The 16,489-nt window shown below is 42.4% G+C and overlaps 1 protein-coding gene across 7 annotated transcripts in view; it reads right to left on the bottom strand.

Moving 5' to 3' along the window:
* The window catches only part of scrib (scribble planar cell polarity protein), a 96,603-nt gene extending 80,377 nt beyond the window's left edge, over positions 1 to 16,226 (bottom strand). For 3 of the 7 annotated variants that reach the window (XM_064330993.1, XM_064330992.1, XM_064330991.1), the window contains exon 1: positions 14,690 to 16,225. In XM_064330993.1, the coding sequence (XP_064187063.1) occupies positions 14,690 to 14,848 (159 nt within the window). In that variant the 5' untranslated portion in view covers positions 14,849 to 16,225. Of the gene's footprint in view, positions 1 to 14,689 lie in introns of all 7 variants that reach the window. The other 4 variants (XM_064330995.1, XM_064330994.1, XM_064330990.1 and 1 more) reach the window with 3 other exon arrangements.
* Between the last annotated feature and the right edge of the window lie 263 nt (positions 16,227 to 16,489).

The following is a 16,489-nucleotide window of genomic DNA, read 5'->3' on the forward strand; positions in this document are numbered from 1 at the left end:
TCCCCTCCCCCTCCGTAGCACTCCCTACCAATCATAAGCCATCAGTAAACCGAAGGGAAACCGTGGGATTGGACGGGTGCGTGCTGCGGTGCTTACACACTAGGGAGGCAGATGGTCCTGACAGACAGGAATGCGTACAGGAGCGTGGGGCTGCAGGGATGACTGCAGGGCAGGACAGTAGGGCAGATTCCTGCCATACCTACATTTCCCACGAGTCAAAAGGGAAAGGAGGCCCCAGGAAGTGCAAGCACACTACAGACCAGTCTGACACCAGCACGCATGCAGGTGTTAAACTGTTCAGGCTTGCACACGCTCTCACTCAAAGCTCTCCATGATGAAACAGTACAAGCAGTACAGTGTGTTTCATGCTGCCTCCTCAACTTCTTAAGAATTCTTAGGTAACATGCGAGTTGAAGTGAGAGCCTAAAGTAAATCCATATTCTATTTGTCAAATGTCATTACTATCATCGCCAATCAGCCTAGAGCTATAATACAGGTTTCTTAAAAATGTAATATGCAGTAAAACCTCTTTGAAACAGACACTGGGAATGGAGGTTCTTCAAATTTCCCCCCCAAACTCTAGAAAAGTACAGTAGCCTTATTTTAAAAATGGGCTTCTCTTACTTTGAAGCTATAGGTTGATAAACAATAATCAAATCAATGTAAATGGGATCTCTACAGAACATTCTGTTTCATTGACCTAGCTTCTTGAGAAATGCTAGATTTTGTTCCCACTTTTCTTTATATCAAATTCATCGCCTTTATTCCACTCTGTATTATTTAGAAGCAGTGTTAAGACACTGCCTGTTTGTCTAACCATTTTATTTAACTGTCTAGCATTTTTTTTGTATCAATGGAAGGTGTTCATTTCCATGTAGCCTAATTCTTTGAGATCTGATTGGACTTTTTGGACACTTCCTCTTTGAAATTATATTAGTTTTATATGTCCAGAGCCACAAAAACCATTCATCAATGAAAATTGTGCAGTAAATTAGGAAAGAGGTAATTCACAACATATTTGTGAGGATTTTGTTTTAGTATAGTAGTCTTGTGTTGTCCCCAAGAGTCTGATATAATTTTCCTTTTTTACCCTCTTTGTTAAGATTACAGTTGACATACATCAGTGGAAAGGTTTGCTGCTGAGAGAAAAATGCATTTTAGTGAAAAACCAAGCAGACGACGGCAAGTCTTGCAAGGCAGCTTATCAAGAGCTGCTCTTCAAGGGCAAAACTACAGCAGCAGCACGGCTCCCACGAAGACTTAGCTATTTCAAACCCGGATCACTCCGACTGCACTGCCAACTCAGTGCAAACTCGTACATACGGAGAGAAATGCCTGGAAATGCAGGGACGCACACACATGCACACGTTTGCACACACACACACACGCTCTGCATAGAGTGAAGAGCGTTTAGCCTTGGCGGAGGAGCTGAAGGGAGCCCACGAAAGACGCAGCGATGCTTTATACTCCCACTGTGCCCAAGGCATTATGATCACGGTCCCAGGCTGAGAAATGCACCCCATGTGAAATCAGGAATTTAACAAAGGAAGCCAGGGCCGACCAGAGAGCCCTGTGCAAACACATCATAAATAATTCATAGGACACCGCGGATAAAATGATTTGAGGCGCTGACCTCAAAGGGAAGCCACTGAAAATAATCTCTGGGTGATATTCTTGGAATTCAACACTCTGCGGACATACTGTATGGCCGTAAATTCGGTCATTCAGAACTATTGTAACTGTCATACAGAGTCCATATCATCTGTTCAGATTCTCCGGGACACACATGCGTATTTAAGTGGCTTTGCTTGGCTGTTGCCATTTACTCTTGTTCCTCTTATGCTACTCAATGGCGTAGCACAGATTTGACTCAACGGCCTCCTTTTGGCTCACCACTATTCCGTGTAAAAACAGCTGACCATGGTGGTATCACACTAACACAACAGTCTGAACATCACCCTCCCTTTTCCATCCCTTCTTCATCATCTTCAATCCAGTTTAAAGCTTGCCTTCAGAATACAATTCCCACACAGTCTCCCACACACGGTGGTGATAAGGGGGCTGATTACAACACATTCTAGCAGTTTCTCTAGGAGTGCACATTCCAACAAGGCCTTAACTGCATAACCTTGTTTGCTGTTGCACTTTCAAGCAACTGGCAGAGAGTCATGCACCAGGGTGAATTCTGGCGCAAGCTGTTGTGAAGGAATGAATCGACGGACACATCCACATGCATCAACATGGGCCTCACGAGAGGGGACACACAGTCCGGAAAACGTCTTGGTGCCTGCCAGGTGCTGCTTTTACAACAGATGAGCTGGCTCCCAAAACGTCTCCTTCCTCCATTCCTGATGGAAGAAGAACATAATGGGATTTTTCACTTGAACAGGACTCGGACAATTTAGGCCACGGCTGACTAGAGGGAGTCGCTGAAGCTGCGGAAGTCTTTTGTTCTGGTGGAAACGCACCAGAGAATGTGCCAGCAAGTTAGTGTTTACGCAAATATGAGAGCGAGCGTGTTTGGTCGCATGTCGGTCACTGGTGGGGAAGGGCGTTAATTCTGCACAGCTCACACAGCACTTCTTACAGTAGAGGAAGGATGACCTTAGCTACTGTGCTACCCCCACCCCTCACAATACAAAAACAAAAAAAGTGCATTCCACTTGATTATTTTACCTTCCTGTTCATAAACGCCGAGAACAAAAAGCAACAACAAAAACAGACGTCAATAAGACAGGCCAGGCATACAAACTGCCCTCAGAGAAATAATAAACATTCAGTCGAGTCTTCAGCAGGGACGAGAGGCTTTCCATTAAAATAGCTGGGCTTAACTTAATTTTAGGCACATCGCTACCATGAGCTTTGTTCTGTCACTGTACTAATTAGCTCTCAAACTGGTGATAATCCAAGTGCCATTGCGGCTCCAAACTCAACACCCCTTTGAACAGTGGCACACAGGGATTTGGGGTTTTAACTTGGATGCCCAAAGATACATCCATACAAGACTTAAACACTCAAAACACCACATTATGCCTGGCCTCAGCACACAGGCACATTCACACACAACTGTCTATGCTTAGCATGTCTGAATATGAATGCAGAGACTGTCCTGCCTACATTGTCTGTAGCTGATGATATACGATTGTTAAACAGCATGGTATATTTTTTGCTGTACAGATGGTAACATGATGAATACGATGTGGTGTTCAGTCTTGGGCAGCAAGCTGTAACAGGAAAATGTCATACAGAACAGTGCTCCTAACAATTGCCTGCAGTACTGCACAACACAAATAGGAGCTCAGCATGAGATATTATGGAAACAAGAACCACGGGACAATGTGCAACAGTGTATGCTTATACTGAGCATATGTAGAGGTGTATACATAGTAAACATTCAAAATGTTCTCAATGTCCTCAGATAAGTTGGTACTTATTTCCTCTCAAGGCTACTGCTCAGCCAAATAAATTACATCTGAAAATAATACAGACATAATGGTGGTATCATATCAGAGAACAATCAAATAATTTCCTCATCACAATTTTTATCTGCTTTGATAGTGACAACACATCAGTATTGGGTCATTCTGGGGGAAAATATAAACTGCACTGTTCACTCCTGTACTTGTGTACAATAAAATCTTTAAGATATATTTGCAGTCTGTGACTATAGCTGGTGCTCATACAAATGTCAGCTCAAGATATGATTGAGTTACTTCCAATTATTAAGAGCAGAAGTTCAAAATCCAGAAACAGATCAGCCCTTGTGGTGCGTCTCTGGGTTAAAGGAACAGTTCACCCTTAAAATGTTGAAAACGTTTATCAAATTTCGTTTTGAATATCTGATGGGTTGCTTTCAAATTTTTTTCACCATACGTTCGGGCAGTTTACAGTTTTTTCTCAGAATCCCCCATGGCTGATAGACTTGATGTCTACCAGTTCTGTGTCCATCCAGTCACCTTCCTCCTCATTACTTGGCAGTTCTCCTTCTGGCGTTTCTTCCTGGGATTCTTGTGTTTTTAGCTATTCTTAAAGTTTTTGTGAAACAAATTTCCTTTGTTCTACCCAAGGCTGCACAACAAAGGCTGATCCGTTTCAGGATTTTGTGGCTACTTCTGCGTTTAAATCTTTAATTTGCTCAATAATATCTTGAGCTGACATTGATGGTTAGTGTTTTCTCCCCTCAAAAGTATACCAATGGTCACTGCAATAATCACTCTTAAATTATGGGTGTTAACTATCAAAAAAGAACTCAGAGGTCAAATTTAAAAAGCGTCAATTTTTCCCCCAGAATGACCAGATTCATTTTTTTTTTGTTTGTTTGTTTTTGTTGTTGTTACGTAACAGATAGCTGGTACACCACAGGTTATAAGCTGGAAACACACAATGGTTTTCGGTGCCTCTGCTCAGTTTCTGCGCAGTGTGCATCCCAGAGCCTCATTATTTAAGCTCATTTGTGCTGTTCCTGCTGTCTGCAGTTTCCCAGCTGGCTCTCACGGGCGTAAGGCCAGTTCTGCGGCGTTAGCACAGAACCTCGACTGCTCAGCACAAACCTTGTAAAGAGATTCACAGGGAAAAAACTCCAGTGGGACAGGGGTATCTCAGGAGAGCGATCAGTGCAAGCACCCACAGTCCACAACAGCAAGTGCTGCCACTGCTGTGTCTCACACACTGTCCATGGTCAAGTTGGTGTGCACAGATCAGACTAGGAACAGAAAGAATAAACTGCAGCTCCAAGGCAGTGTGCCCATTTTAGCAGCATTCTCCCCCAGAAATTGGTGTGTTTAAACTGGAATAATAATTTAGGAGCACATCCACTAATTTGGATGCACTAGTGTGCTCCTAAATTTTTAAACTTCAATGTGATCCTTAGAAAAAAGATGTGTGTGGAGCCCTGCAAGGTAAATATCTGAATAAATGTTTACAGAAAGGTGCTTCCTGGCCTTCCTCTACCCTTAGTAGATGGTTAATGCACCAAGTAGGCCTATATGGAATTTTTCTCATTTACCAAATACCTATCATAAATAGGGGCCCCTATTTGACTGTGGCCTATTCAACCAGCAGATAGAGTTCACCCAACAAACATGTGCCCAAATGTCAGTCCTTCAAAACATTGACCTTGAAGAATTCTCTGTTCAATTTCACTGCAGCCACTGGGAGAATGGGATCAGAAGGCCATTTTTATAATGTGTTATGCGCCATAAGCTATTGCTAGTAAGGACCACTCTTACAAATCTATTTTCAGTCTTAGGGAGGGACACTCAGCGTCCTCAATGAGCCATCTCAGTGTAACTGACTTTACACAGCCCAGAAGCAGCCCAGCTCTCTTCAGCATCAGTCAGTAAACCGTACAAGACAAGATCCAAGCAAGAGGTAGGCTAAACCAAGGGTCACGTCTTGGCAATCTCAAGAACTAGGCCTACTTTAAAAACATATGCAGAAAAGCCAATGCAATTTCTTCAACACTGCAATCTCTTTTTCAGATGAAACAATATCTATTTTTGTTGAGATATTTATGCATGTATTTCTTGATGATGGTTATATACATCCTCCCATTTCATTTGTAACATTTCCTACATTCTTGATCAATCTCACATTTAGCACAGTGATGATTTCTTACAGATTGTAATCCGATGGAACAGAAAGCAGAATGTAAAATGAGAACAAAGGCCCAAGTTGCCCAACCCCAAAATACACCAGCGTTGATAGAAATACAATCCCTTCGAAAACTGTGGGAGTCGAAGAGAATAAATCCAGCAGGAAAGTGGCTTGAGATGGAATTTCAGCCCGAGGGTTAAACTCCTCATTCAGTTCTTCCGTGTTTTAACTGCTTCAATTTCATGCCTATTTGAGCATTTCTTGTTTTATGGGAAAATGGAAGAGCAGCTTCCTCACACGGCTGACCTTATTATATCACAGGACAAAGGAAAATGGCAACGCTAGTCAATCCAAACGGAACTGTATCTCTGTATTGACAAACAATGGTTGTAACAGAGAAGTTTCATTACACAGCTGGCCATGGGAACACAAGCATGGTACAAATTGTACAACTCGTTCTAATTGTTCATTAAATCTAACTTGGTGGGCTAAGACATATGACCCCAATTGATTGGCTCACAGAAACTGCTAATACAAGACATCTGAACTTAACCAGACATCATATCATCCATATACAGACCCACAAAATCCCCTATATGTTCTCAGACTAATTTATGCCATGGTTCTTTGTGTACACGAAATTGTAGTCTTACACCACCAGGGAAACATGCTACCACTGACTGCACCCTGAACAAGTAGCTTCAACATTAACTCCTGACTAGGGCTGGGCGATATGGACAAAATAAAATATCACAATATTTTTGACCAAATACCTCGATATCAATATTGTGATGATATTGTTGGGGATGACTATTGGTACTTTCACAAAATTACACAATGAGATTTTTGATAAATAATCATCAGTAATGCCTATGTAATAACTAAGTGGGTAAAGGCAAATCATAGAACAGCTAGAACAGTCAGGTAAGTTCAGAAAATTACATCACTTTACTGTAATGCTGCCTTTAAAACCAGGGAAAGACAACACTTATGCCATATCACGATATTATGATATACAAAATCTCAGACGATATGTAGGCTAGTCTCATATCACAATATCGATATAGGCCTAATATTGATATATTGCCCAGCCCTACTCCTGACTCCTGAAATCAGCCCAAGCCAATTAAGATCATGTGTCAATAACATATAGACGAGAGGAAGTAAGGGCTAAGCAAAGCACAGCAGTATAGCTATCGTACTACAGTCTGCCACAGATAATTACTTTTGAACATAATAATAACAAAAGCTGCAGCATGCCCCATTCAATTGAGTGATACCATCTCTGCCCCTCGGTTATAAACCCACTGCCACTGGGCCTGGGAAGTTGCATGCAAACAATGCGCATGGAAACCTGGGCCACCCAAGGGCTGGGGCAAGCAATCAGATTTACGACTGACTTCCGAGGGCCCGAATACACAAGTCAGCAATGCCAGTCTGCTTCAGAAGTTCCCGCTCATGATTAATGCCCACTTTCTGGCATTTTTACAATGGCTTATGCAGAAATGGCCTACTCTTCCCTGAACTCTTCCCAGTTTGATTCATGTCAGGCTGCAGAGTAACTGTAGAGATAAGGTGAAAAAAAAGAAAAAAAAGACACAGGTATGAACTAAACTGAAATCAATACTGAACAAACTATTTCCTTTCACCTCAGCAGAGGAACTGCAACCCACAGCACCAAACCATATGATGATTCTTGTTAACATTTCCTCCAATTTAAATGCAAAGTGGAGACATTAAACGTGCTATGGAATCCTAAAACACACTCAAAGCAAGGTTAAAAAAATTATATAAACCAGGCTGGGATAGAACCAGGTTGTATTTTTTAACATATGCTAAAAGCTAAAAGAACTCAACTAACCCTTGAAAGAAATGTCGAAAATCACCTGAGAAAACTGGGATATAGCTTAGTACAAGGTAAGCAATCAAAATATAGATGAGAAATAGGCCTATTAGGCAGTTAGTTCATATTCAGCTCATTTCAGATGAAATATTTATAACAATTTATACATTTTTATAACAGACATAAAGCAAACCCAAAATCAGACTCATCATTCATTTTTTTATTTTCTGCTCTGGCTTTGATCAGAATTGCAGCAATGGAGAAAATCTCCAGGCCCAAAAGCACAGTTTTACAAACTGAAAATCTACTCAACTTGCAAACGCACACACTGCCCTCTGACTGTCCTCAGCTGGCACACCATTCAATTTAAGCTCTGCATATGGACAAGCCTGTGGTGGCTCACACAAACACACACACACACAAAACAAAACAAAAAAAAACATGAATTTCAAACTTCATCAGATATTTATGTATCAGACCCAATCCTAATTTTACTGTGACAGTCGTTTGTTCATACATCATTTCAAAAGCTTAATATTTAGCTTATTTTAAAATCCCTGGCACAGGCTTTGCCATGAAGAGAAAGCCGTGTGCGCTTGCGCCTGGCTCTGTCAGCGTTGCCAGCATTAGACCCAGCACAGCAGAGCGCGTTTCTCTAAACGCTGTGCAGGAATGCATGTACAAATGAATGAGCCACCAGAACAATGGGGATCAGTAACTACGTGTGAATAATATACCACTCTAAAGCACTTTGGATCACTCTCCCCCACTCAGTATCCCCGCACACCACAGACATGGGGCCTCCACGCTAATCCGGCTCCGGAACTGAGCAGCCTACAAAGGGGGTGGGTGCAGTATGTGTGGGCCAGCTGGTTGTCTGCACAAACAAAAGAACCTGGGAAACATGGCTGCTAATTAAAAATCCACAATCTCCCTCAATCCTAACATAGGAACAACACAACGCCCTCACAAGTGCCCTACAAAGCGTATGACTGCGTATCGTCACAGCTGCTTTCGTAGAACTTGCATCCTTCATGAGTGTCTGGGGCAGTCTCACCACTTTAGTTATTTTTAGTATTATTTCTAAAATCAACAGTTCCTTAACATGAACACCACAGGGTGGGTTCTGAAACCTTGGCCTAGAATCTTGATATGCAAAAAGGGACGATTGTGGGGAAATGAAACTACATGAGTAGCTTATCAGCCCGGGGAACTCCAAAGAAGTTCTGTCACTCCTGCTGGCGCCTGAAAATAAGACTACAGTACAACCAAGTACATAGACAGTCGGACACAGGCAGAGCTTCCTTCTACTGTACTACTGTGTGCCTGATTTCCTCAGAGAGTGTTGAATTGCAGGTCTGAGTTGTGGCAGGTCTCATTAATCACCAAAGCTGGCCTAGTTTAGCCCAGCTGCGAGTCAAGTTAGGCATCTACCCTCCCCTCTGAGTTTGGGGGATGGGGGGAAAAGAAGTGTACAAGGGTTCCAGGGAAAGGAGGAGGCACACAATACGTTTCCTTGTGCCGCCTTGAACTTGGTGATTTATTAGGCCACAGCTACTACAACCAATGTGTGCTGAACATGCAGACAGGTTACCAAAGGCCAAAAATCACTGCTACTCATTAAGTTACACAAAGCCCCGCCATAACTTCCTGTGACCACAAGTATATTTTCTTGACGAAAGGACAGACTACCCATCCCGCTTGCTTATCTACAAAGTATCCTGGAGCAAAGTAGTGGTCAAACCTGCGCTTCAACTTCCATTCAACATTCCAGAGATTTAGGGGATTTGTCTTTCACTACAGTAGAATCTGCAGTTGCAATGAGTTTGGTTTTGAGAGTCTCCCAGTAGTCTTCAACAGTAGAGATTTGCAGATAAATTGCCATGTCATCCGTTCAGCCTACACACATAAACCCACACTTCTGCCTTTGAGTTAAGGAACTGAAATTTCAGAGCTTTCATTTGATTCTGCCTTCAGAGCCATGTGGGGCCTAAAACAGGAACTGAAATATTATGTCATGGCCTGCTGGATTTTCTAGAGAATGAACACTAGAACAAATGCATTTGTATCAGGTGAGTGTAAGTACAAACGACACCATTGCAATTTGCACACTAGATGCACCACAGCGATCACACAAAACTTAATCAAACCACAAGCCACAATAATCTACCCTTTTCTGCAGCAGAACCTTTTCCTACGGGAAAAAAAGAAAGATCTGGATCATCCTTTTATACCATCAAAAACAAAAAAGAATAAAGTGAAATGGCACTGATGTAATGGCATCTGAGGAATACATTATTAGAATGGCATGACCAGTCAAGGGTGGTGAAGGAGTTTTCATGGCTGAGCGGTGCCATAACCACATAAAAGATGAGGGGGGATGGGCGGAGACTAATTTGCCTGTCTGGAAAGATGGCTGACAATGCTTTCACAGTACGATGTGTGGTCTAATACAGCAGCAGCATTTGGGCTAAATTCCCAAATATAAATTGGTAAATTTTGAAAGCTGAAAATCCAAATCTAACCAAATTTCACGTACAAAACATGCAATGGCTTTCATAAATTGAATTTGTTTTTTGGACTTGTTTTATCAGTGGACTAGTATTTGTCTGTAATTAACAAAACGCTCTACTACCCACCAGCAGATAACTCATTCAGTCATTTACATGCCACTCAAAACAGGAGCTCTTCCAGCCCAGGATCAAATTACAAAAGCCAGTTTAGTCTTGATCACTTCAGGTGAGTAATCCACAATTTCAGCAGATGCCATTTGCCAGGTAGTGCCAATTAAGCCGTTTTATGGCTCTCCTATGCAAGTTAAAAAGAATACATTAACTTGAAATGTTGCTTTTCTGTTATTTTAAGTAGGACAAAAAACAAGTAAAATCTGTTGTATGCCACGGAAAACTTTCAACTCATAAAAGGTTTTTTCAATATAAATTGAGTTATTGATTTTCTATGACCCTTTTTGCTATGTGGCTTGTAGTTGTATTATCCTTCCTTATCAAAGTAACTACAGTAGCTTTAAAAATATGTGGCCGTGCTTATTCATTCTCAGCATCAGGTGAACTTTGGCAGAAGCGTATCTGAATTCTCTCGCAGCCCTTCTGTTACCTACAGCCCGTCTCCATTTTCCGCTGAACTGCACAGCTGGAGCGGTGCAGTAATGAGGCTGTCCTGTGAGACAGAGGAGCTCTGAGATACTGCACACCTGTTGATAACAGCCATGCTACATCTGCCCGGGATACGCCAATAGACCTGCCCGGCAGTCAGCTTCCCTCCGCTTCCATGTGGCGCGTGGCACAATTAAAAACCGATAAATATTTCAATGTTTCTGCTTCACGCAGAGTATGAGGCTTCCTCACAGTCAAGCGCACGCCTCTTGCAGAAGGTCACAGATACGGTCCCAGGGCAAATGTAGCACGGCCACACTAACACAAGCTGCTCAAAAAAACCCCCACGCACCCACGTCCATGTGCACTGCGCACACTGGGGTCTGAAAGCAGTTGCTTTGCCCATTTCTCAGAGTTCGCCTCAAAAACACCGTTGCCTTTATCACTGACATGCACTTACCCATCATTATGAGATTTCACTCCCTTATCTCATTTCACTGTCCTGTGCTAATGCCATGACTTTAGCCACAACTGCCCAACAGGACAAGATGTAGGGCGCAGTCTGTGGGGCAACTGACTCTCGGCATGGCCGGTTGTTCGACTCACTGTCATGGTGCCCTGAGCTGTCATCATCTCGTCTACCCGTTAACAATCTCTGCTTTCCACCATCTAGGCTACATAAAGCAAACAATACAAAAGGAGGACGAACTGTCCAACAGAAGTAATTCTGGGATAACTCTTGGATTTCAACTTTTCCATTCTGGCTTTTTTTTTTCCTCACCCAACTTAGTTTCACAGTGACCTCATTTTCATTCTTAGCAGTATTAGCCCAAACTCAGCTATAAAGACATAAAGCAAGACTAGGGCAGCAGGCTGTGATACCTGATACATGTAGCAGGATTGCATGCATTGTGTTGCGTCAATAGGATACAATGAAACCTGTCAAAAGGCTTAAAAGGATTGTTAGAAGGCTTTAAAAGGTACACTGCTCCAAAATTCCCATGTCATTGAGCCTTCCATAACTCACTTGGAGCGACAACGGTTCCCTCTCTTTATTCAAGAGCCACACATAAACTTATCGGAACAAGAGGGAAAAACAAAAAATTATCCTACTTCAGAATTCAGTTTCAGGTGACCAATGTAGAAGTGACTGCTTCTTGGGAATTATTAACTGAACAGGAAAACTCTTGCAACATTTTAATAGCTTCTGTGGAGCTCTGCATTGTGCTTAATATTTAATTAACCCAATTTTTTCATTTTCAATACTGGCGATAGACTAACCCCACTTATTTGTGTAAATAAAGCAGGAATATTGACTCGTTACACAAATGGCCATTAAGATATTTAAGGGACCAATCCTTACTAATGTAATACCTGGGTACTTTATCGCCTCAAAGGTGATTCAGGACTGATTTCTTTTGGTGGCACTCCTTATTTTTGCATCCATGAATTAGGCTACTTACTGTGGACATGTTCCACATATTTTATAGGTTATACAACGAGAGGTTTGAAAACACTTTGAGAATAGAAATGTAACAAAAAAAGTGCTTCCATGAACACAGCCAAAATTAAACTTAAGTCATATAAATGAAAAATGCTGTTGCAAAAGTCCATACCAACTTAACACTAATCCAATAATTTAGCTCCGCAGATTCTAAAGTTCCCTCAGTATGCCATGGTAGAGGAAACAGTCTTATTAGCAAAACAAGCTGGATTGAGGCCATCAAGTTTACAAAATTTAGTCAACTTCTCGCGTATCACATCTTTAGTCTGCCAACCCAAGCAGAGATGATACAGCCAGAGTACATCCATAAACTGTAATGAGAAGGGAAAAGACAGGCAAATCCCCCGTTGAACTTCATCAGACACTAATAGGGTGCCCAATCCTCCATCTGTTCAGACTGGAAGTTCTGTAGCCTTGAGGCTGTAACCTTTCCTGACCTCTCCTGCCAAAACATTATCTGGTGTCCCACTGGCCAGTCTAAGTCAGCATCTTTGCTCTAGGAAATTATAACGGAGAATTTCCTCAATTTCACTCCTCGAGCCAGAGGATCACGTGACTTGCATGTAGAGTACAGTATTATTGAATCTTTGGTTAAAAACCTTTGATCTTTAAAAAATATTTGATTTTTAAAACATTTAACACAAAGGTCGCACATCACGCAGATCTTTATTGATCTTTTCTGAGTGCTCTGGGCTCAGATCTCCAAAACCAAAAGCGGAAGGGCTCTTGCAAGAGAGGTCTGTCCAGAAGAAATATTGTAAGCTCTTTATACATATGCATAAATCCGCTCTTTTTTTGTTTCTAGTTCTTACAGTGAAGTTTTGCTACCAGCAGAAGACAATTTAAGTTGAGGGTGTAGTTAACTACACAATTTACCACAGACAAAGAAACAGGGCGTTCTTTCGCACAGTTGGTGTGAAAGATAGGATGTAAATAACAGTGTCTTCCCACAAGACAGCATGCAGACAATGAGCAGAATACTATCAAGAGGGCTTCTGAAAATGTTTAGCAAGGGTGCTTCAGCAAAACAACCTCTCCACTGTGCTGTCTTCATGACCCCACTGTGTGAAACAGGCTACTCACTACTGCAGTGGAGCAGCGCAGGACAGAGGCTGTGCATATGCTGTGTGTCTGCATCAGACACCAGCCTGCAACGGGTACAGGAGTAGCACTGTCCGCCTGAATTACTGTCCGCCTGCGCATGTTACAGACTACACTGTGCGTCAGCGCATAGCCGGACAGTTTGTATTACCGGCTGCGCAGAATACTCTGTGTGGCCTACGTGAGCTATGCTGACCTGGCCCAGCAATCCAGCAATGTGTTACACTGAATGTGTGCCAGGAGAGCCAGGAGCCACGTACCAGCCAGTGGATTAAATATTAAACAACTGCGTGTCTGTGTGTTTGTGAATTATACTGTTGTGCTTAGAACTAAAGCCATTTGAACTTTCAGTGGACACACAGTACCACAAGGACCTATGATAGGAGGAAAGACTGGTGTCCTGAGTGTGATTAAGGCAGAAGGAGCACACAATCGTGATGGTCAGTAAGAAAATCTTATAGGCTCTAAAGTGGACAGGGTGTGTTTGAGTGTGTGTGTGTGTGTGTGTGTGTGTGTGTGTTTGTTTGCTTGTTTGTGCGTGTACACATGCATGTTCTCAGCTTCCAGGATCACAGGCTGACCAAAATCCCTGCAGGCCTTTTGCTCCTAGTTAGAGAGCTACTTCAAACAGTCTTTCCTAATCTAGCAGGAGGACCTTGCAGACAATTGATAAAGTTGGCAGTGACAGATGGGACTGATTTCATTTAAGATAACTCACAAGTTCCAATTTTGAATCCCTTAAATTCCCCCATTTCCTGGGGGATTTACACTTCAGGTTGGGGTGGGGGGGGGGGATTTGCTGTTGCATTAGCTAACACTCACTGTTCTGCTTTGAGTTGCTCAGACTTGACAGATACTACCAGACACCATGTATTGTACATAAACCAGCGAATACTTGTTAAGTCCTAGTAATGTTTCTGGGTTCCTGATTGACTCTTAAGTAGACGCTTGAACCTCCTACAATGATAACATCATAAAAACAGTTTATTCGCTTTACATTATGGATTGTGCTTGTTAAATAACAAAGATGACAGCACAATTTTTTTTAAACAAACTTCTGTGAGAAGCTGTGTGGACATAGTCTACTCACGTAGGTATTCATCAGAAAAGGCACATACTTTATAATCATAGTAAAATAAACTTCCATTCTCGAGTAGCACAAGCACACAGAAGTATGAAGCGGTCAGTCAGAACAGCAAACAAAAATAACAAATCACGGGCTGGTAGACAAAAACACCATAGTCCACGGTTATTTCTTTGCAGACCAGTTCATAATATATCAGCACATTCGGAAACAAATCAAGCACTCATGGCCACAAACGGTCCGTAGTGGTGCAAGGCTGCCAACCACAGTTAACCAACCACCGATGTGGCATATATTCAGACGATTGCACCAATGAAAAAATACATGTCCACACTTCACTGGATAAACGGATGTGTTCAACATATTACTGCGATGACTGAACACGGGGACTGCTGTGTGCACAACGTTACGGTGAAAAACCCAGCGCAAACTCCGCTCTCATATCTTACCTTTGGCAGCTCTTTGAGTTCGTTGGCATCGAGAAGCAATTCCTCCAGGCTGCGGCTATAGCGGAATATCTCGTCGGGCACTGTTTGTAAAGAGCAATGACGCTTGTCCACCGACTCGACGTGGCGGTTACAGCGCCACAGGGGGATACACTTCAGCATCTCCGGTCGCCGCAGGGGGAAGGACACCGGGGCTGCTCAGATACTCCGCATCGGACAAAGACGGGGGGGGGGTGTTGGGGGAGGAAGGGGATAGCACAAGTCTGTGTCCACCCAGGCTGACAAAGCGATCAGACTAAAAAAATCCAACCTATGGGAAGTCGATCTAGAGAATAAAAACCGCAGATTAAAGTAAAAGAAAACGACGTAATACCCCCCTTCGTCGTTATCAAGCTAAACGTCCCACTTGCCTCGGTAACTGTACGGCATTCGCGTGTTCTAATCCATCCAAAAAGACGATTGTTTACTTTGATGCTTGTTGTTAGCTAGATATATAGCAAACGAATTAAAATATAACACGTGATAGCTGCCTCTAATTAACGTTGTATTATTTACCCAGTAACGTTATATTACTTGCTCCCTATTTGTGAACATCGTTTTGTGCTTTCAAGCTTACATATAAAACATTACGAATCAAAAGGTAAAAGTGTTTTGATTTAAGATAAGCGCTAAAACTTTTCTAGGCCAGTAGGCTGTTCGATACATATTAAAAGCCAGAACTAGCGAGCTATAACGAGCTTGTTTCCAACTTGTCTTTATTCCAGACAAAAAAACTTTATGCGTGAATTCAGTTCGCTGTTAATCAAATGATAGCCGGCTACATTAACTTACCAAATTAGAAAACACTAACTAGTAATCGCAATCACGAGAAAATTCCGCATTCACTGGAAATCAAATTAAAATCCCAACCTGCTGGTTATTTCTTGTCCCGGTATCCGTAACAAAAACGCAACCCTTCCCAAAGGAGTGTTAGTGAGATGAGGCTCCAAAGCTTAGTTAGCCAGCAACTAGCTAACGTAAGTTCAGCAGGCTGCAAAATGTCATCCAAATTCGAGAGCAAACGCGGAAAACTAACGGGAAAAAGCAACTTCGAAGCCCTATGAAGGAAACGTCGACCAGATTCTTTTTTCTCTCTTTGCACCAGGCCGGTGAGGGGGGGCTGGGCACAGCCACAAGGTAACGTTCCGTACAGCCGGCTTTTGTAACTCGGTTGCGCTCGTTGGGCACTCAAGATAAAGTCCTAGCCAACAATTTGAGTGGATCCTCTCGCATGTCCTTTACACGTAACGTTAGCTAGCTAGCTAACTTCGTTATCATTATTTAGTCACAAGCTGCTTGATGGTAGCGCTTGCAAAGTTTCCGATCCTTCCACCCAGGAATGCTTGGAGAGATAGCGGAGCCACTTCGTCCTACTACTGTCTACCAGTTTGTCTTGTTGTTGTGTATAATTCGCCACCTCCCTCTCCGACGCCCCTTCTGTCATTACCACACACGCAAACATTTGCCAATGGAGTATGCAGACAACACTGACCTCATGCGGTTCGGAGGTCCACAGGTTGTCAACCAAAAGTCGTTTATGAAAGCATCTCAATCAGTGCCACCTGCCGGTTCATACTTCCATTAAATGTGCATTCATTTCAGACTACGGCCAGGCTTTATTCTGCTGTGTTTATACTACAATATCTATACTATACTCATAAAACTGTGTCATTATCAGTCCTTGTTCCGTGTCATAGCCCAAACTTTAATTTAGCCCTAAAATTATATATATATATATATATATATATATATATATATATATAT

The sequence above is a fragment of the Anguilla rostrata genome, chromosome 4, assembly GCF_018555375.3.
Source record: "Anguilla rostrata isolate EN2019 chromosome 4, ASM1855537v3, whole genome shotgun sequence".
NCBI lineage: Eukaryota > Metazoa > Chordata > Actinopteri > Anguilliformes > Anguillidae > Anguilla > Anguilla rostrata.